General features: G+C 44.4%; 1 protein-coding gene across 2 annotated transcripts in view; it reads right to left on the reverse strand.

Moving 5' to 3' along the window:
- Positions 1-20,691, reverse strand: part of LOC129812015 (bromodomain adjacent to zinc finger domain protein 1A-like) — a 46,136-nt gene that overhangs the window by 20,837 nt on the left and 4,608 nt on the right. For both annotated transcript variants that reach the window (XM_055863895.1, XM_055863894.1), the window contains exons 4-19: positions 16,579-16,719; positions 16,266-16,364; positions 16,000-16,087; positions 15,687-15,821; positions 15,364-15,436; positions 13,464-13,609; positions 13,249-13,344; positions 10,516-10,654; positions 10,172-10,318; positions 9,887-9,982; positions 9,094-9,318; positions 8,605-8,973; positions 7,763-8,365; positions 6,538-6,710; positions 2,057-2,202; positions 72-238 (exon numbers count right to left, since the gene is read on the reverse strand). In XM_055863895.1, the coding sequence (XP_055719870.1) occupies positions 72-238; positions 2,057-2,202; positions 6,538-6,710; positions 7,763-8,365; positions 8,605-8,973; positions 9,094-9,318; positions 9,887-9,982; positions 10,172-10,318; positions 10,516-10,654; positions 13,249-13,344; positions 13,464-13,609; positions 15,364-15,436; positions 15,687-15,821; positions 16,000-16,087; positions 16,266-16,364; positions 16,579-16,719 (2,843 nt within the window). The remainder of the gene's footprint in view (positions 1-71; positions 239-2,056; positions 2,203-6,537; positions 6,711-7,762; positions 8,366-8,604; positions 8,974-9,093; positions 9,319-9,886; positions 9,983-10,171; positions 10,319-10,515; positions 10,655-13,248; positions 13,345-13,463; positions 13,610-15,363; positions 15,437-15,686; positions 15,822-15,999; positions 16,088-16,265; positions 16,365-16,578; positions 16,720-20,691) is intronic.

The raw sequence follows: 20,691 nt of genomic DNA on the forward strand, positions 1-20,691 counted from the left end.
AAGGGAACAGGGTGCAATAAGGACAATACACCTCTTCTCTACAGAAAGTTCTGTGAGTTTTGCTGGCCTACCCAGTGGAGCCTTGAGGAACTTCCTCTCGATGCCCTGTTGGATGTGGACCAGGGCCTGAGCCAGGTAGTGGACTGTGTTGTTCACCAGCTGAGGGGTGCTGGGGCTGGAGGCAGCATTCATACTCTCCCCCTTTAGCTCCTGTACCCTGAACAATGACACCTGTAAACTGGAACATGGAGCAGATAGAGAGACTGTGTTCAACTGTGTGTGTCAACAAAGATCTTCCTCTGGGTGTCAACAAAGATACAGTGGGAATGAAAGAATGAGTAAGGAAAATACAGAAAGCTATGTGGAATTTGAAACTCTTATTGAACCAGCTGTTGTCATTTGAGGACATGAGCTTCTCTATTCAAACCATATAAAAAACAAGTTCAACATCAAATTTGTACTTGTCTGGTATCTATGCCTTTTCTTAATTAACTCACTGTAACCATATTTCTATCTACCTAACCTCTTCGTCTCTCCCTTCAGCTCTTGGAACCTGCCCAATGAAATATTGAACCTGCACATGCTTTTTTACTGATCCTACGCTTTCTTTCTCGCCTCTGGGAGTCAATAAAATATATACACTACATGAACAAAAGTACGTGGACACCTGCTCGTCGAACATCTCATTCCAAAATCCCCTTTGCTGCTATAACAGCATCCACTCTTCTGGGAAGGCTTTCCACTAGATCTCGGAACATTGGAAGCAAGTCCACGCAGCATTGTCACAAGAGATTAGTGAGGTCGGGCACTGATGTTGGGCGATTAGGCCTGGCTTGCAGTCTGCTTTCCAATTCATCCCAAAGGTGTGTGATGGGTTGCAGTCAGGGCTCTGTGCAGGCCAGCAAGTTCTTCCACACCAATCTTGACAAACCATTTCTCTATGGACCTTGTGTTGTGCACAGGGGAATTGTTATGCTGAAACAGGAAAGGTCCTTTCCCAAACGGTTGCCACAAAGTTGGAAGCACAGAATTGTGTATGTCATTGCATGCTATAGCATTAAGATTTCCCTTCACAGGAACAAAGGGACCTAGCCCAAAGCATGAAAAACAGCCCCAGACAAGTATTCCCCCTCCAAAGTCTACAGTTGGCACTACGCATTGGGGCAAGTAGCGTTCTCCTGGCATCCGCCAAACCCAGATTAGTCCGTATAACTGCCAGATTGTTAAGCGTGAGCCATCACTCCAGAGAATCTGTTTCCACTGCTCCAGAGTCAACTGGCAGTGAACTACAACCACTCCAGCCGATGCTAGGCATTGTGAGCTTAGGCTACTCGGCTATGGAAACCCATTTCCTGAAGCTCCCGACGAACAGTTATTGTGCTGACGTTGCTTCCCGAGGCAGTTGGGAACTCGGTAGTGAGTGTTTTTACGTGTTACGTGCTTCAACAGTCGGCGGTCCCGTTCTGTAAGCTTGTGTGGCCTACCACTTCGCGGCTGAGCCATTGTTGCTCCTAGACGTTTCCACTTCACAATAACAGCACTTACAGGTGACAGGGGCAGCTCTAGGAGGGCAGAAATTTGACTTGTTGGAAAGATGGAATCCTATGATGGTGCCACGTTGAAAGTCATTGAGCTCAGTAAGACCATTCTACTATCAATGTTTGTCTATGGAGATTGCATGGCTGTGTGCTTGATTTTACACACCTGTCAGCAATGTCTAAACCAGTTTTTGCTTTGTCATTATTGGATATTGTGTGTAGATTGATGGGAAAAAACAAATAATACATTTTAGAATAAGGCTGTACTGTAACAAACTGTGTAAAAAGTCAAGGGGTCTGAATACTTTCCGAATGTACTGTATAGTGTACTTTGCAGATAAAATATTTAGTATGAACAAACATCTAACTCATTTAAGTATATGGTAGCTGTCTTTTTATCAGACATAAGGACAATTCATCAATGTAACCATTAATTATATCTAGCTAACCTCTTGGTGCACAATTTGAGACAGTAGTACAAAATTCAGACCATAATGTGGTGGATGTACAGCATTTACCCGTCTTTTTTCAAGTTAACATTTATTTCCATTTTCTCCACGTCACTGTTCTCTCCTTTCCCAAAACCATTCTCCTTCAACTCGGGGCTCAGTAGTTCATAGTGTCCTTCCTCCAGTGCTTTCCTCCATTCACTCCTCTCCATCACCTACAATACATGACCAACCAGAGATGTCATCAAATAGTCACCAATGTTTTCATTTCCTGAAAACTACATGTTCATTTTTAAAGTTTGGGAGGAAAATTGGAAAGCATTCAGATTCAATTCATAACTCTGCCTACCACTGTGTATAAAAATAAACATTTCATAGTCCCTCATAACAGCTCATTCATTGTCGTCAAATACCGTGTAAATAGCTAATCATTACTAACAATGAAGAACTGATTTTTTTGCTGCATATCATATCAAATTTGGTGTAGACCTTACAGTGAAATACTTACTTACAAGCCCTTAACCAACAATGCAGTCCAATAAAGTAAAAAATAATAAAAAGTAACAATAACGAGGCTATATACAGGAGGTACCAGTACCGAGTCAATGTGCAGGGGTACGGGTTAGTCGAGGTCATTTGTACATGTAGTTAGGGGTAAAGTGACTTTGGATAGATAATAAACAGCAAGTAGCAGCAGTGTAAAACAAGGGGTGGGGGGTGTCAATGTAAATAGTCCGGGTGGCCATTTCATTAATTGTTCAGCAGTCTTATGGCTTGGGTTAGAAGCTGTTAAGAAGCCTTTTGGACCTAGACTTGGCGCTTCGGTACCGCTTGCCATGCAGTAGCAGAAAGAACTATGACTTGGGTGACTGGACAATTTTTTTTGCCTTCCTCTGACACCACCTAGTATATAGGTCCTGGGTGGCAGGAAGCTTGGCCCCAGTGATGTACTGGGCCGTGCGCCCTACCATGTGTAGCGCCTTGCGGTCGGATGCCGAGCAGTTGCCATACCAGGCGGTGAAGCAACTGGTCAGGATGCTCTCGATGGTGCAGCTTTATTACTATGTGAAATAAAGCGATTCATCAGAAAAAGAGCTATTGACCAACCAGAGCCAGTGTACCATAAAAATGCCCCTTTGCACCATGGTACACAGAGGGTTTTACAGTTCATCAAGAAGATAGGAAGAGGGCTCTCTAGCAAGAACAAAGATGGAAGGGCTCTACTTTATGACCAATAACAAGTGGTGTGACGGGGGAAATCTACAGGAATTTCTGCTCACCCGACTTGGAATACATGGTCATCAAATTTAGTCCTTTTTACCTCCCGAGAGTAATCTCGGGGATTATTGCCACAGCTGTGTATATCCCACCCCACGCAGACACCAAAAATATATAAAAAAAATCTTCATTGGACCCTGAACAAGCTGGAGACCACGTACCCGGAGGCAGCATTCATTGTTACGGGGGACTTCAACAAAAGTATAAACGCAACATACAATAATTACAAAAGTTTCAGTTCATATAAAGATACCAGTCAATTTAAATAAATTCATTACTCTAATCTATGGATTTCACATGACTGGGGAAAAAGATATGCATCTGTTGGTCAGATACCTTAAAACAAAATGGGCCTCAGGATCTCGTCATAGTATTTCTGTGCATCGATAAAATGCAATTTTGTTGTTCGTCTGTAGCTTATGCATGCCCCTACCACTACCCACCGCCGCCATGGGGCACGCTCTTCACAACGTTGACATCAGCAAACAGCTCACCCACACAACACCATACATGTGATCTGCAGTTGTGAGGTCGGTGGGACGTACTACCGAATTCTCTCAAATGATGTTGAGGCGGCTTATGGTAGAGAAATTAACATGCAATACTCTGGCAACAGCTCTGGTAGACATTCCGGCAGGCTCCCTCAAAACTTGAGACATATGTGGCATTGTGTTGTGTGACAAATTGCACATTTTAGAATGGCCTTTTATTGCCCCCAGCACAAGGTGCACCTGTGTAATGAGCATGCTGTTTCATCAGCTTCTTGATATGCCACACCAGTCAGGTGGATGGATTATCTTGGCAAAGGAGAAATGCTCACTAACAGGGATGTAAACAAATTTGTCCACAAAATGAGGGAAATAAGCTTTTTGTGTGTATGCAACATTTCTGGGATCTTTTATTTCAGCTCATGAAACATGGGACCAACTTCACGTTTTGCTTTTATACACAAAAGTATGTGGGCACCCCTTTAAATTACTGGATTTGGTTATTTCGGCCACACCAGTTGCTTACAGGTGTAGAGAATAGAGCACAGCCATTCAATCTCTAGACAAACATTGGCAGTAGAATGGCCTTACTGAAGAGGTCAGTAACTTTGAACGTAGAAGTACTGTTATTGTGAAGTGGAAACACCTAGGAGCAACAACGGCTCAGCCGCGAAGTGGTAGGCCACACAAACTCAGAACGGGAACGCCAAGTTCTGAATGCATAAGAATTGTCTGTCATCTGTTGCAACACTCACTACCAAGTTCCAAACTGCCTTGAAGCAAGGTCAGTACAAGAACTGGGAGCTTCATGAAATGGGTTTCCATGGCAGAGCAGCCGTACACAAGCCTAATATCACCATGCTCAATGCCAAGCGTCGGCTGTAGTGTTGTAAAGCTTGCCTCAATTGGACTCTGGAGCAGTGGAAACGGGTTCTCTGGAGTGATGAATCACGCTTCACCATCTGGCAATCCGACAGACAAATATGGGTTTGGAGGATGCCAGGAGAACGCTACCTGCCCAAATACAGTGCCAACTGTAAAGTTTGGTGGAAGAGGAATAATGGTCTGGGGCTGTTTTATATGGTTTGGGCTAGGCCCCTTAGTTCCAGTGAAAGGAAATCTTATTGCTACAGCATACAATGACATTCCAGACAACTCTGTGCTTCCAATTTTGTGGCAACAGTTTGGGGCAGGCCCTTTCCTGTTCCAGCATGACAATGCCCCTGTGCCCAAAGCGAGATCCATACAGAAATGGTTTGTCGAGATCGGTGTGGAAGAACTTGACTGGCTTGCACAGGGCCCTGACCTCAACTCCATCGAACATCTTTGGGATGAATTGGAACACTGACTGCGAGCCAGGCCTAATTGCCCAACATCAATGCCCGACCTCAGTAATGCTCTTGTGGTTGAATGGAAGCAAGTCCATGACTTAATTTTTCTCCATCCCAAGTACAAACAAAGACTCAAGAGGGAAGTTCTGGTGGTCAGGTCTGCAAAGCGCTGATCTGACCAACCAGAATCCATTCTCCAAGAATGTTTTGATCACATGGAATATGTTCCAGGTCGCCTATGGGGATAACAGCAATAAATATGCAGACTCAGTCACCAGACTCATAAAAGAATGCATTGATGTATATGTGGCAGGGCCTTATATGATCACGGACTACAAAAAGAAACCCAGTGAAGTCACAGATACCAAAGCCGCCCATACCGCACGAGCTAAACACCCTTTTCCTCACGCTTCACGACTGAGCTGCCGAGGGGAGTCCCCTGAGGACTACGTGCTTGTTAAACGTTGCAAGGCTGCAAGCCCTAACGGCATCCCTAACCGCACTCTCAGAGCACATGCCAGCTAGCTGTTAGCTGTTATGCTAGCTGTTATGTTTTCCAACATTTTCAATCTCAGGCTGTTATCCCCACCTGCTTCAAGATGTCCACCATCTTCCCCGTGCCCAAGAAAAGGAAAGCAACTGAACTACTAACGACCCGTAGCCCTCACCTCCGTCATCATGTAGTGCCTCGAGAGGCTAGTCAAAGACTACATCACCTCCTCAACACACTCCCCCCTCTCCAATTCACCTATCGCCCTGACATTCCATAGACATACTACAGGCAGGAGGTATGCACTGACGGTGTGGTGACAGGTAAACAAACTCTCCCACAATGTCAGCAAAACAAAAAACGGAGTGAATTGTGGTCTTCAGGAGTAACCAGGCTGGGCACGCCACCATCTTCATCAACGGGCATCAAACCACATGGCCACTGGTGAAGGCACGACAGCGACAGTAACCTCAGGACGCTGAATAAATTTGGCTTGTCCCCAAGAAACCCTCAGTGTTCTACAGGAGAGCCATCGAGACCATACTGTCCGGCTGCATCACAGCCTGGTACGGCAACTACACCGCCGCTGACCGCAAGGTACTACAGAGGGTGGTATGCTCAGCCGAACGCACCATTGGGAGCACACTGCCTGCCCTCCAGAACACCTACAACACCAGGTGTCGCAGGAAGGCCAAGAAGATCAGGGACCTCAGCCACCCGAGCCATAGCCTGTTCTCCCCGCTTCTATCACTCAGACACAGCAGTAAAGGCACATCATGGCTAAAAGTAACAGATTGACCAACAGCTTCTACCCCCCAGACCATCAGCCTGCTGAATAGCCACCCCAAGTTAGGTACCTGCCCCCCCCCCCCCCCCCCCCAACATTTTCACCCCCTCAGACATCTACCCTGCCCCCACCCTATTGGACATTTATCATGCCGAATAGCCACCATTACTCCTAACCTTGATTTGGCCCAGTGTACCCTGGTAGATGCGGTCCTCTATATCTAGCAGCAGGTCTCTCAGCCTGTTGCCCATGAACTTCTCAGCAGGAGCCGCTGTGCCTTCTAGTAGAGCAGGGGCAGCCTTGGATCTGGCCGAGACCACTTTGCTACCAGTAGCCTCTGCTTTAATATCTGCAAAAAAAAAAAAAAACAGGCAAAACAGTGAATATACCAAACATACAGTAGGAACACTTGAATTGAAAACCATCACTCACTCATTCAGTCAATCAATCATTCACTCCTGAAGTGATTCTCTGCTGAAGTGCAGTGAGACAAACCAGTGAACCAGAGTCCACATGGAGTCAGTGACAACTGGGCTGTGTTTACACAGGCAGCCCAATTCTGATATCTTTCCAACTAAAGCCTTGTTCACATTGGCAGTTTGAAGTGACTCAAATCCCAATTTTTTGCATATCCGATTCGAAACACTTCTTTTTCATTCAGTCTGAACAGCCAAAAAAAACATAGAATCTGATATTTCAAGCTACATTTCTAACCACCTTCTTAGGTGGTTTAAAAATCAGATATAAAGATTCCTGGAAAAGCGACTGGCCTTGCTAGCTACTCTGTTGACAAAATGAGAAGAACATGTGGTAGCTAACTAGCTTACTAATTGCCAGAAAGCTAAACAGCTACTTGACTAATGTGGCTAGCCTAAAATGAGTAATTTTGAAAGCTGGATCATCTTATCCTTTGAGACTTTAAAAAAAGTGTTCTTACACTAGGATTTTGAACATTCTAAGCAACTGGGAAGAATTGTCACTAACTTGCAACATAACTCCTGAGTGATAGGAAGCAGAAGCACCACTGCGCACACACCTGTCATCACTATGACAACTACCGTAGCCATGTCAGCAAATGACTGCGGTCTGAAGACAAATCTGATTTGGTCACTTGTAACTTGCCGTTTGGCCAGTCGGTATTCCAAAACAGATTTGAAAAACAAAACTGATTTGATCATGAAGGCCTACAGTGTGAAGGCTTAATTGGTCTTTAGACCAATCACATCAGATCTTTTGCAGATCTGATTGGTCAAAAGAAACATTAGGGGGAAAAAATATCAAAATTGGGCTGCCTGTGTAAACGCAGCCCTGTTGATGTTAGAAAGAGATTGGCCTTTTGGATCAAGTTGCTATAGCCAGAGGCCTCTCCTCTATAGTCTGGTAGACTGCAGTAGTCAGTACCTGTGCGGTGGTAGCGATCAGCTGCTGCAGCGGTACCGAGGAGCTGCACAATACGTTCTTTCTCCTGCACCAGGGCCTCCTTCAAGCTGCTCTCCCTGTGGCCCCGTGGGTTCAGGGCCTCAATCAGCATTTCCACCTCCTGGGGACTGCTGTAGAAGGCCCAGTGGTTAGGACGGTTCACTGGGGGAGCAGAGCTGCTCTGGACGGGGGCTGGGAGGACAGGTTTGGAGACAGGGCCTGGAGTACAGCCTGTCTGGGAAAGGTCCTCTGGTTCTCTGGCCTCGTTCAGAGACACCTCCATCCCCTCGGCTGGCTCCTGGGTCGGTTCCTGGGGTTCCAGCATGTCCTCCGTCAGGCCGAAGTAGTCGTCCTCCACGAAGAGGGCTGGTGTGGAGGGGAAGAGCCAGTAGCGGCGGTAGAGACGGTCGCGCCCCAGGGGGAGGATATAGGTGCAGGCTGCAGCCTTCTGAATCCTCTCCTGGAGCTCCTTCTCCCTCTGCTGCTGCTGAGCAAGCTCCTCTGGGCTCAGGCCTGGGCTCACCTCTTTAGGCTCGTCTTTAGGCTCGTCTTTAGGCTGCTTCTCCTTGGGATTGCACTCTTTCTCTATGGGTGAAATCAAATGTCTATGTTAAAATGGCAATAATGAGACTAACCAGAGGGGAAAATAGTTAACCGCATACAGACCTGGACCACAGAACTATGTTGAACATTCCAGTTCCAAAACATTTGCATTCAGTTTACTGTTCACCACAACAATTGATCGAGTCACACTACGTGAAAGCCTTCTAGGATTGCTAGTAGTATGTACATCTAGGGTAAGAGGACTGAAGGCTATTACTTACGCTTATTAGTCTTGCTGTTGGTTGTCTGCTCCTCTTCATTCTCGGTCTTCTCTTCCCCATGGCTCTCGGTGCTGGTGTTCATCTCTTCCGTCTTCATGTAGCCATTTCTTCCTTCGTCTTCCATCAGCTTCTCATGTTTCTCTTTTAGCTCTTTCAGTTTCATCTCCTGTTCTTTCAACTTCTCCTCCTTCCTCTTGCGGACTCTGAAGGCAGCCTCCTCCCTCTCTCTGCGGTGCTGCTCAGCCTTCAGTTCCCTGAGCTCCTGCTTGGCCTGTCTCTGCTCGTCAGCGCTGTCCTCTATGAAGTCCCTGGTAGACACCAGAGTCAGCAGCTTACCACACAACGCATGGAGGATCTTCAGCTTCTCACCTGGGACATAACACCACAGATCCATTAAACTCATGCTACACTCAAGGCGTTAATCCTGTACGATCACTCCAGTGTTACCCCAAGTCATGTGGCTTCAATCGGTGTGTGTCTCTGTCTCACCTGGCAGCAGGTCATAGACAGCAGTGCAGGAAAGCCTCTTGATCAGAGCCGGGTTGGCCAGTCTCAGCTCAACACAGGGGTCGTCTGTAGAGCCGAAGCCTCCCTGTTTCTGGTAGCGGAACTTGGAGTTTGCGGAGTTACAGTCGGCCCCCGATGCCAGGATGTGCAGCCTCAGTATCTCGGACAGAGTACAGCTGTCCAGGTCCAACTGCTTCAGACTGCAGCCTACATACACCGACAGAGTCATGTACTGTATAGTTATTGTTTATACTACTGTATATAGTTAAAGACTGCATCCTATGGAAAAAGAGTCATGTGCAGTAGAGCAGGGGTTCCCAAACTTTATCACTCGGACCCCCCCTCACAGCATTTGGAAACATCCAGCGCGCGCCACGTCTATTTCTATGGGCACAAACACGTTTCATAAACTGTTCACACCCCTCTTGTTGGTGGAGAGAATTTTGCAGGTTTCAAGCTTATTTTCATGCAATACATAAAATTCTAAAACGGTAGCTGACATGGGCTAGTTGAACTGGACATTTCTGACAAGTTATAAATAGCTCTAAGACAAGAGGAACTGATACACAACCCAACTGAGAAATTGCACCTTCTGCATTCTACTATTACAACTTTCAAGAGTAAGTTTAAAGCCAGACAGCCCCCCCCCCCCAGGGAGCACACCCCAGTTTGGGAGCCACTGCAGGAGAGTCAGGCTCTCAGTAGAAAAGAAACAAATGCACAAATAGTTGTATATGAACATTGACTATATTAAAGACTGTTGTCCTTCTCTCACCTTGGTGCAGCTGAGGCCAGGCAGCAGCCAGAGAAGCCACAGCACTGATGGCTGACTGGGTGGGGTCCGCATCATCATCCAGGGCCTCACTCAGATCTGCCAAAAAGGAAGATGATTTACCTCAATGCAAACTAAGATTTCACCATGATGCTAAATGTCAGTCAATCCTACATCCTGGATGAAATGTCACTATTGATAACATCCAAAGTCTTTTTGGTGACCAATCACAATGGGTTTACTAGTTGATACTAAACAAGCGTTGTCGAGGCCCGTTTCTATCCCTACCTTTGGCGTCCGCCTCCGCCACCTGGTCGCGGGCCACCTCCTCCTGCTCCTCAGCCAGGGCCTGGAATATGGCCGACAGGAAGAAGAAGAGCAGCTCACACAGCGGCCCCTCAGGGTCCGACCCTACCAGGGCCTCCTCCAGCACCTCTGGAACACAGAGACAAGGGCCCCACAGTCAGAAAACTCTTCACACACCCAAACACACACAACCAGACGGTCGCTGTACCAGCGTACTTTCACACAAGCAATGACAAACTATACTCAAAAAGCAAACACGGGTGATAAAACTAAAAGGTGCAGGACCAGTGATTGTAAAAATAAAAGGTTTTGCCAGTGTTTCTCACCGAGTGTGATGCCTTCTGGAAACTCATCCTTCAGGTCAAAGAGCTCTCCGAAAGCTTTGAGGAATTCCAGTACCATGAGGGCGTCTCCAAATAGCCCTGCATGCAGACGGGTCTTCACTGGGACTGGGGCTGGGAGATTCTGGACATGAAGCCATAAAGGAGAGTGAGTCAGAAGCCTAAATATTCTTTACTTAACTAGTAATTCATTGAGAACAAGTCATTTAACAATAATGGTTATACCATTCAGTCAATCCCATATACCAATTTAGAGATAACATTTAGGACAATGTGTCCCAACCCCCTAAAAACTAGCATGGTCCCAGACAAGGTTCCCTCTAAGCAGTGTGCGTGCGCGTAGCTCCCCGGGACAGCCATGCAGAATAAATATCATCCCGCGCAGAAAAGCACGAGATTGATAATGTTAACTAACAGGGAAAACTCAGTCTCTTTACTGTGGGAATTGTGATCGAATCGGTGCAATATTAGCCACTTCTTATGCAACGTACAGTACTTAGTATGCAAAACTAACTGCGCAAGACATTATTGTAGGCAGAACGAGTCAGAGTAGGATTCTATTGCAATGACATGCAAGACTCAGCCTGTACTCTACACAGACCTGTGCGGCATAACCAATCAGAGCTCTAGTAGGCCTATATGCAAATAGACTATTGCCATTTGGTATTTTATTAGGATCCCCATTAGCCGTTGCAAAAGCAGCAGCTACTCTTCCTGGGGTCAACACAAAACAGGTGTTGCTTTATCGGTTTCTTGAAACCAGGTATTTATAAATCAGCCCTACAATGAAGAGCAAAACGTGCCGCTCTATTCTGGGCCAGCTACAGCTTAACTAAGTCTTTCCTTGCAGCACTGGACCACACGCCTGGACAATAACCAAGATTAGACAAAACTAGAGCCTGCAGCAATTGCTTTTTGGAGCAGAGAAGAGAAAAAAAAGAGCTGAGAATGTCTTCATTACAGCCAGACCTCTCAGTGAAGAGATGACTCCGGGATGCTGGCCTTCTAGGCAGAGTTGCAAAGAAAAAGCCATATCTCAGACTGGCCAACAAAAAGAAAAGATTAAGATGGGCAAAATAACACAGACACTGGACAGAGGAACTCTGCCTAGAAGGCCAGCATCCCAGAGTGGCCTCTTCACTGTTGATGTTGAGAATGGTGTTTTGCAGGTATTATTTAATGAAGCTGCCAGTTGAGGACTTCTGAGGCGTCTGTTTTCTCAAACTAGACACTAATGAACTTGTCCTCTTGCTCAGTTGTGCACTGGGGCCTCCCACTCTTCTTTCTATTCTGGTTAGAGCCAGTTTGAGCTGTTCTGTGAAGGGAGTAGTACACAGCAGTGTACAAGATCTTCAGTTTCTTGACAATTTCTCGCATGGAATAGCCTTCATTTCACAGAACAAGAATAGACTGACGAATTTCAGAAGAAAGGTATTTGTTTCTGGTCATTTTGAGCCTGAAATCGAACCCACAAATGCTGATGCTCCAGATACTCACTAGTCCAAAGAAGGTCAGTTTTATGGCTTCTTTAAAATCAGAACAACAGTTTTCAACTTTTCAACAAGGGTTTTCTAGCCTTTCAAAACAATAAACGTATTAGCTAACACAACGTGCCTTTGGAACAAGGGAGTGATGGTTACTGATAATGGGCCTCTGTACGCCTATGTAGATATTCTATTTGAAATCAGCTGTTTCCAGCTACAATAGTCATTTTTTACAACATTAACAATGTCTACACTGTAAGTCTGATCAATGATGTTATTGTAAATTAAAATAAAAAGTGTTTTCCTTCCAAAAACAAGGACATTTATAAGTGCCCCCAAACCTTTGAACGGTAGTGTACATTCAGCAGTCCATTAATCAATTGGTGTGTGTGTGTGTGTGTGCGCGTGCTACGGGGATGAAGCTACGAACCCATAGGATTCTAACAAGCAATTTCAACTGGACTGTGTTTAAAGCATGAGTGGTCAGTAGATGCGCTTGGTTTGGGATCAAAGCGAGAGTAGTCACATGTGCACATTTGTTCATATCCTTTGCTAGTTAGTGACTTCTTAGCCCAGTTATATATCTTTTGTAGTCAGCAATGGGGGGAGTGATTGCTTCCTACAAGAGCACAAAACATGTACATTTCTAGCAGTCTTGGAAAAGCGAGCCAGGTAAAGAGCTTTTTGTCTTAAAGGGGCAGTATTGTATTTTGAGACAGGCTTGAATAAGCCAAAGTGACCAATATGCAAAGGGTAGCATAATTAGTCTGATTCTCTGTAATAATGCATTGTATTTTGTAAAGTAGTTTCTTACATAAAACATTGTCACCTGCTTGTCTGAAGGACAAGTGGATAAACAGGTCAAGCCCTGCATGTTTTGTTCAAAAGTCTCATGGAATGTAGGCCTACATTGAACATCACACATTGACTGCTACTGTAGGCTGACTGATAGAACAGCTATTTGCATGTTAAAATGTTATGGGATGCATTTTCTCCATTGTTTTTGAAGGTAGGCCACTCTGGTAGGTCTACATTACGATCAAATTGCCACAGTAGCCTTGAGGGAACATTGGTCCCAGGTGCGTTTGTGCTTTATAGCTAACTCATACTGACCATATGAACTGGATACACAGCACAAACAACTCTGGGCCCAGGAAAACAAAACGTTATTGTATTAAATAGAAAAAGTAAACATGTTTCAACTATGGAGGATGATAGTTCTGGGGCTGCTCACCTTCAGGTCCTCACACTCCAAGTCTTCTCTGGGTTTGCTCCATATCTTCAGTCGCTCTGCATATTGCTTCTTTTCCTCCTTCAGCTTCTCCCTCTCCTGCAATACAGTATAATGATAAACAGTATAATCTATATTAAGTAAAATGAGAAGTTGTGTGGTGTACAAATCAAATAATGAAATTAATTTTAAAAAATAAGTTCCTCATATCAACTCACTTTTTCCTTCTCTACTTTCCTCCTCTGCTTCTCCTCTTCAAACATCTTCTTCATCTCTTCTCTCTTCTTTTCTTTGTCCTCCTTCTCTTTCTTTTTGGCTTCCAGATTATCTTCTTTCTCCCTCTTCAGCTTGGCCTTTTCATGTGCTGAACAAAATAGATATTGTGGTAACTAAAACATATTGATTTAATGTGACGTTCTGGACAATTCTGGATATATAGATACACAGCGCATTCGGAAAGTATTCAGAACCCTTGACATTGTTACATTAGTCTTATTCTAAAACAGATTAAATCTGTTTTTTTCCCCCTAATCAAGCTACACACAACACCCAAAAATGACAAAGCAAAAACAGGTTTAGATGTTTTTGTAAATGTATAAAAAAATAAACGGAAATATCACATTTACATAAGTATTCAGACCCTTTACTCGGTACTTTGTTGAAGCACCTTTGACAGCCTCAAGTCTTTGGTATGACGCTACTAACATGTATTTGGGGAGTGTCTCCCATTCTTCTCTGCAGATCCTCTCAAGCTCTGTCAGGTTGTACGGTGAGTGTTGCTGCACAGCTATTTTCAGATCACTCCAGAGATGTTCAGGTCAAGGCTCTGGCTGGGCCACTCAAGGACATTCAGAGACCTGTCCCGAAGCCACTCCTGCGTTGTCTTGGCTGTGTGCTTAGGGTCGTTGTCCGGTTGGAAGGTGAATCTTCACCCCAGTCTGATGTCCTGAGTGCTCTCGAGCAGGTTTTCATCAAGGACCTCTGAAATTTGCTCCATTTATTTTCCCCTCGATCCTGACTAGTTTCCTAGTCCCTGCCGCTGTAAAAAAAAACATCCCCACAGCATGAAGCTACCAACACAATGCTTAACCGTAGGGATGGTGCCAGGTTACCTCCAGATGTGACGCTTGGCATTCAGGCAAAATACTTCAATCTTGGTTTCATCAGACCAGAGAATATTGTTTCTCATTGTCAGAGTCCTTTAGGTACCTTTCAGTAAACTCCAAGCAGGCTGTCATGTGCCTTTTAATGAGTGGCTTCTGTTTGGCCACTCTACCATAAAGATCTAATTGGTGGAGTGCTGCAGAAATGGTTGTCCTTCTGGAAGGTCCTCCCATCTCCACAGTGGAACACTGGAGCTCTGTCAGAGTGACCATCAGGTTCAACTCCCTGACCAAGGACCTTCTCCCCGATTGCTGAGTTTGGCTGGGCAGCCAGCTCTAGAAAGAGTCTTGGTGGTTCCAAACTTCTTCCATTTAAGAAAAATGGAGGCCACTGTTCTTGGGGACATTCAATGCTGCATAAATGTTTTGGTACCCTTCCCCAGATCTGTGCCTCGACACAATCCTGTCTCGGAGCTCTATGGACAATTCTTTCGACCTCGTGGCTTGGTTGTGCTTTGCCATGCACTGTCAACTGTGGGATCTTAAAAACACAGGTGTGCCTTTCCATATCATGTCGAATCAATTGAATTTACCACAGGTGGATTCCAATCAAGTTCTAGAAACATCTCAATGATGATCAATAGAAACAGCGTGCAACTGAGCTCAAGTTTGCGTCTCATAGCAAAGGGTCTGAATACTTATATAAATATGTTTGTTTCTTTTATATATATATTAAATGCATTACCAAAAATGTCTAAAAACCTGTCTTCGCTTTGTCATTATGGGCTATTGTGAGTAGATTGATGAGGGATTTTTTTTTTTTAAATACATTTTAGAATAAAGCTGTAACGTAACAAAATGTGGAAAAAGTCAAGGGGTCTGAATGCACGGCAGCCAAATTGTGGGATCATTCATACATATCTTGGGACGGTCTCATTAGAACTTACATGACAACAGTGCACCAGTTTTTGCACTTACATGCTAACTATTATCTACTATAATATACTGGACTCACCCGTAGCCATCATCTCCTCTTTCTGCTGCATCAGACGAAGCTTCTCTGCTGCTTTCAGTAAGTTGTATTCCATCTAAAGGAAATTATGAAAATGCTATTGAGTCTTGAGACGATTTACAATTCATAGAGGTCTTTACTAACAAGTCCACTGGAGAAAACCTTTATGGAAGTCCAAAAATTATAACAGTTATCATTACAATGTAATAAAATGGTTATATCTTCACTGAGTAATGCTTGACCAAATGGCACCCTATACAGTGCAGAACTTTTGACCAAGGCCCGCCCATAGGGCCATTTGGGATGAAGACATTACCAATCCTCACCTCTCTAGGAGAAGAAACATTCTTGGGTTTGCCCCGCCCTTTAGGAGGGGGACTAAAGACAAACACAGGGGGCTCGTCAGGGAAGAACTGGGAGAAGTGCTGTTCTGCCAACTTGTACTTAGAAACAGTTGATGCCTAAGTGTGAATCACAAACAAGAAACAGTTAGCAACACTGGAGAAAAATGACATTTACTGGATTCAAATGAATGTGACACAAGACAATCCTGTTCTCCACGTTTGAAATGGTTTTTGCTTAAAAAGGAACACCGACTGACATTCCATTAAAACTCAAAACTCCAGCGTTAAATCATACCTTGAGCATGATGACTCCATTCTGTGGTTCACAGTGCTGTTTGAGCAGCAACTTTAATCTGTCCCGTGAAAACGTGTTCTTCTTACGGCTAAAATAAGTGCGAAAGAGAGAAGGTATAACGCTTAGTTATATTTAAAAAGAACGAGGGGATTGACTGTCGATTAACAATAAGCTGCTTAGCAGGAAGGCAAATGTATTGTGAAGTGTACCACAATAGTAACAGTGCATGGTCGGTAGTCAGTGGACGTAGTTAATAGTCGACTCACCTCATCTGACCAGCCTTTGTGAATATGGCCTCACTGCCTTCCTTGATGGGCTGCACTTTGTACTTGAACACAGAAGGGTTGACAGATTTCTTCTTCTTCCTTTAGACATAAGGGGAGAAGAGCCAAAAAAGGTTTTTAATCAAAGCCAAAATGGACATAGATAAAGACTGTGCATTCGCAATGGCACCCTAATCCCTACATAGTGCACTACTTTTAACCAGGGTCGGAGGTCTCTGGTCAGAAGTAGTGCACTATATAGGGAATAGGGTGACATTTCAGAGGCAGCTTTGAATTGCGAATCTTACGGACTGACCCATTGGCCTTTGATTTGGGGATATCCTCGTCACTGTCACTGATGACTATGGAGTCCCCGTCCATCTGAAGTTTGGCATGCCCATTGACCGGCTTGTTGGAATGGTGGGGAGACTGAACATCCAGGATTTCACACGGCTGCCTGTAGGAAAGATCCCAAACACATTTTATGGAATGAAAAACAGTAGAGCCGAACCAATATGGGATTTTTGGGTCCGATACCAGCTTTTGGGGAGGCAAAAGTCACTGATTACCGATATACAGCACATATTCAGACCCAGACGTTTACACTTTTTTTCAAATTTACACTAGTCTAATTATAAGATAGATAGTTCCCCTCCAATCTACACACAAGACCCCACAATGACAAAGCAAAACCAGTTATGAATTTAACATATATTCAAAATATAACACTGAAATACATTTACAAAAATATTCAGACCCTTTACTCAGTACTTCGTTGCAGCACCTTTGACAGCTATAACAGCCTCAAATAAAATTTTATTAGTCACATGCGCCAAATACAACAGTGAAATGCTTACTTACAAGCCCCTAACCAACAATAACGTTTTAAAAAATACAGATAGGAATAAGAGGTAAAAGTAACAAGGAATTAAGGAGCAGCAGTAAAATCACAATAGCGAGACTATATACAGTGGGGGTACCGATAGTCAATGTGAGGGGGCACCGGTTAATTGAGGTAGTTTGTACATGTAGGTAGTTATTGCAGTGACTATGCATAGATTAAAACAGAGAGAAGCAGTGGTGTAAAGAAGGGGTGAGGGGCACTGCAAATAGTCTGGGTAGCCATTTGACTAGATGTTCAGGAGTCTTATGCTTGGGGGTAGAAGCTGTTTAGAAGCCTCTCGGACCTAGACTTGGTGCTACGGTAGCGCTTGCCGCGCGGTAGCAGAGAGAACACTGTCTGGGGCGGCTAGTGTCTTCGACAACTTTTAGGGCCTTCCTCTGACACCGCCTGGTATAGAGGACCTGGATGGCAGGAAGCTTGGCCCCAGTGATGTACTGGGCCGTTCGCACTACCTTCTGTAGTGCCTTGCAGACGGAGGCCGAGCAGTTGCCATACCAGGCAGCGATGCAACCAGTCAGGATGCTCTCGATGGTGCAGCTGTAGAACTTTGAGGATCTGAGGACCCATGCCAAATCTTTTCAGTCTCCTGAGGGGGAAAAGGTGTTGTTGTCGGGGCCTCTTCACAACTGTCTTGGTGTGCTTGGACCATGTTAGTTTGTTGGTGATGTGGACACCAAGGAACTTGAAGCTCTCAACCTGCTCCACTGCAGCCCCGTCGATGAGAATGAGGCGTACTCGGTCCTCTTTTCCCATAGTCCACAATCACCTCCTTTGTCTTGATCACATTGAGGGAGAGGTTGTTGTCCTGGCACCACACGGCCAGGTCTCTGAACTCCCTATAGGCAGTCTCGTCATTGTTGGTGATCAGGCTTACCAATTGTGAAATCTGCAAAATGAATGATGGTGTTGGAGTCGTGCAGTCATGAGTGAACAGGGAGTACAGCAGGGGACTGATCACGCACCCCTGAGGGGCCCCTACGTTGAGGATCAGCGTGGCGGATGTGTTGTTACCTACCCTTACCACCTAGGGGCGGCCCGTCAGGAAGTCCAGGATCCAGTTGCATTGGGAGGTGTTAGGTCTCAGGGTCCTTAGCTTAGTGATGAGCTTTGAGGGCACTATGGTGTTGAACGCTGAGCTGTAGTCAATGAATAGCATTCTCACATAGGTGTTCCTTTTGTCCAGGTGGGAAAGGGCAGTGTGGAGTATATATATATATTTATTTACAACTTTATTTAACTAGGCAAGTCAGTTAAGAACAAATTATTATTTACAATGACGGCCTAGGAACAATGGGTTAACTGCCTTGTTCAGGGGCAGAACGACAGATTTTTACCTTGTCAGCTCGGGGATTTGATCTCGCAACCTTTCGGTTACTGGACCAACACTCTAACCACTAGGCTACCATAGAAACACTATAGTAATCTCGCAAGGAGAGGTTGTTCAGAGATACTTTTGAGGAGCTGGGAAACGTCATTGGAATCGTATTAACACCCATTGTGTACGTTTCCAATGCATCATCAATGGACCACGCAGTGCATTCTGGGCGACTCTGACAAGGAGAGCTCTTCTTCATGTAGTGTATGGGCGTCAATGGGCCGCTAGCTCAAAAACACAACATTACCATGAATTTCGTTAACAAGTACAACATTACAAATATTTTCAGAAATGTCAGATAATTAGCTTGTTCTGTCATATTGTATAGCTCTGGTATGGCGACAGAGGAAAATGAGCAGGTTTCGACTCATACCATGACTTCGAGAAGAGATTGCATGACCATTACCTTAGCAACCGAATGACGCAACATGACAACGTGAACGCGATTGGTCGACCGTCTGTTGTGTGCGGCATTACACGGTCCTTCATTTCCCAATGGGATTTCCATCTCTTCTCTCTAGCTCTGACTTGTGATCACAATGTACTGTCTGCTATGACAAGAACACGCTAGCTGTTAATTATGAAAATGTTCTTACTTAACTTCTTATGGCTGCACCCCGCTAACGGGATCGATATGACAAGAGCCAATGAAAGTGCAGGGCGCCAAATTCAAACAATAGAAATAACATAATTAAAATTCCTCAAAAAAACATGTGTCTTATATCATTTTGAAAGGTAATCTTGTTATTAATCCCACCAAAGTGTCCAATTTCAAATATGCTTTTCAGCGAAAGCACTACAAACGATTATGTTAGGTCACCACCAAACCACAATAAGCACAGCCATTTTTCCAGTGAAATATAGCAGTCACAAAAAGCAGAACTAGAGATAAAATGAATCACTATGTAACGACTGTCAATGTCGTTCTCCTCCTCGGACGAGGAGGAGCATGGATCGGACCAAGATGCGGAGGGATAAGTGTTCATTATTTAATGACAAAACAACAAAGCACTTCAACATACAAAACAACAAACGTGACAAACCCGAAACAGTCCTGTGTGGCCCAAACACTGACACAGGAACAAACACCCACAAAACACAAGTGAAACCCAGGCTGCCTTAGTATGATTCTCAATCAGGGACAACGATAGACACCTGTCTCTGATTGAGAATCATACCAGGCCGAACACAAAATCCCAACATAGAAATAGAAAACATAGACTGCCCACCCAAAACTCACGCCCTGACCAATAAACACATACAAAACAAGAGAAAACAGGTCAGGAACGTGACACACTAACCTTTGATGATCTACATCAGATGACACTCATAGGACTTAATGTTACACAATACATGTATGTTTTGTTTGATAAAAGTTCATATTTATATAAAATAATCTGAGTTTACATTGGCGCGTTACATTCACTAGTTCCAAAAACATCAAGTGATTTTGCATAGCCACATCGTTTCAACAGAAATACTCATCATAAATGTAGATGATAATACAAGTTATACACATGGAATTATAGATATACCTCTCCTTAATGCAACCGCTGTGTCAGATTTCAAAAAAACTTTACGGAAAAATAAACCATGCAATAATCGAAGACGGAGCTCAGAACAATAGCCAGATTAGCCGCCATGTTGGACTCAGAAACCAGAAAATACATGATAAATGTTTCCTTACCTTTGATGAACTTCATCAGAATGCAGTCCTAGGAATCCATGGGCCACAATAAATGCTTGATTTGTTCGACAATGTCCGTTATTTATGTCCAATTATCTACTTTGGTTAGCGCGTTTGGTAAACAATTCCAAAGTCACAAAGCACATCCACTATAACGTGAAGAAATGTCCAAAAGTTCCATAACAGTCAGTAGAAACATGTCAAACGATGTACTGAATCAATCTTTAGAATGTTGTTAACATACATCTTGAATAACGTTCCAACCGGAGAATTAGATTGACTTCAGTTGAGCGATGGAACGGAGCTGCCTATCACGTGAACGCGCGTGGTCAGCTCATGGCAGTGGTGACTAATTCCTGTCTCCTTCGGCCCCCCTTCACATTAGTCATCAGACAAAGTTCTATTGACTGTTGACATCTAGTGGAAGCCGTAGGAAGTGAAAACTCATCAATATCTCGCTGTA

Source organism: Salvelinus fontinalis, chromosome 15 (assembly GCF_029448725.1).
Source record: "Salvelinus fontinalis isolate EN_2023a chromosome 15, ASM2944872v1, whole genome shotgun sequence".
Classification (NCBI taxonomy): Eukaryota; Metazoa; Chordata; class Actinopteri; order Salmoniformes; family Salmonidae; genus Salvelinus; species Salvelinus fontinalis.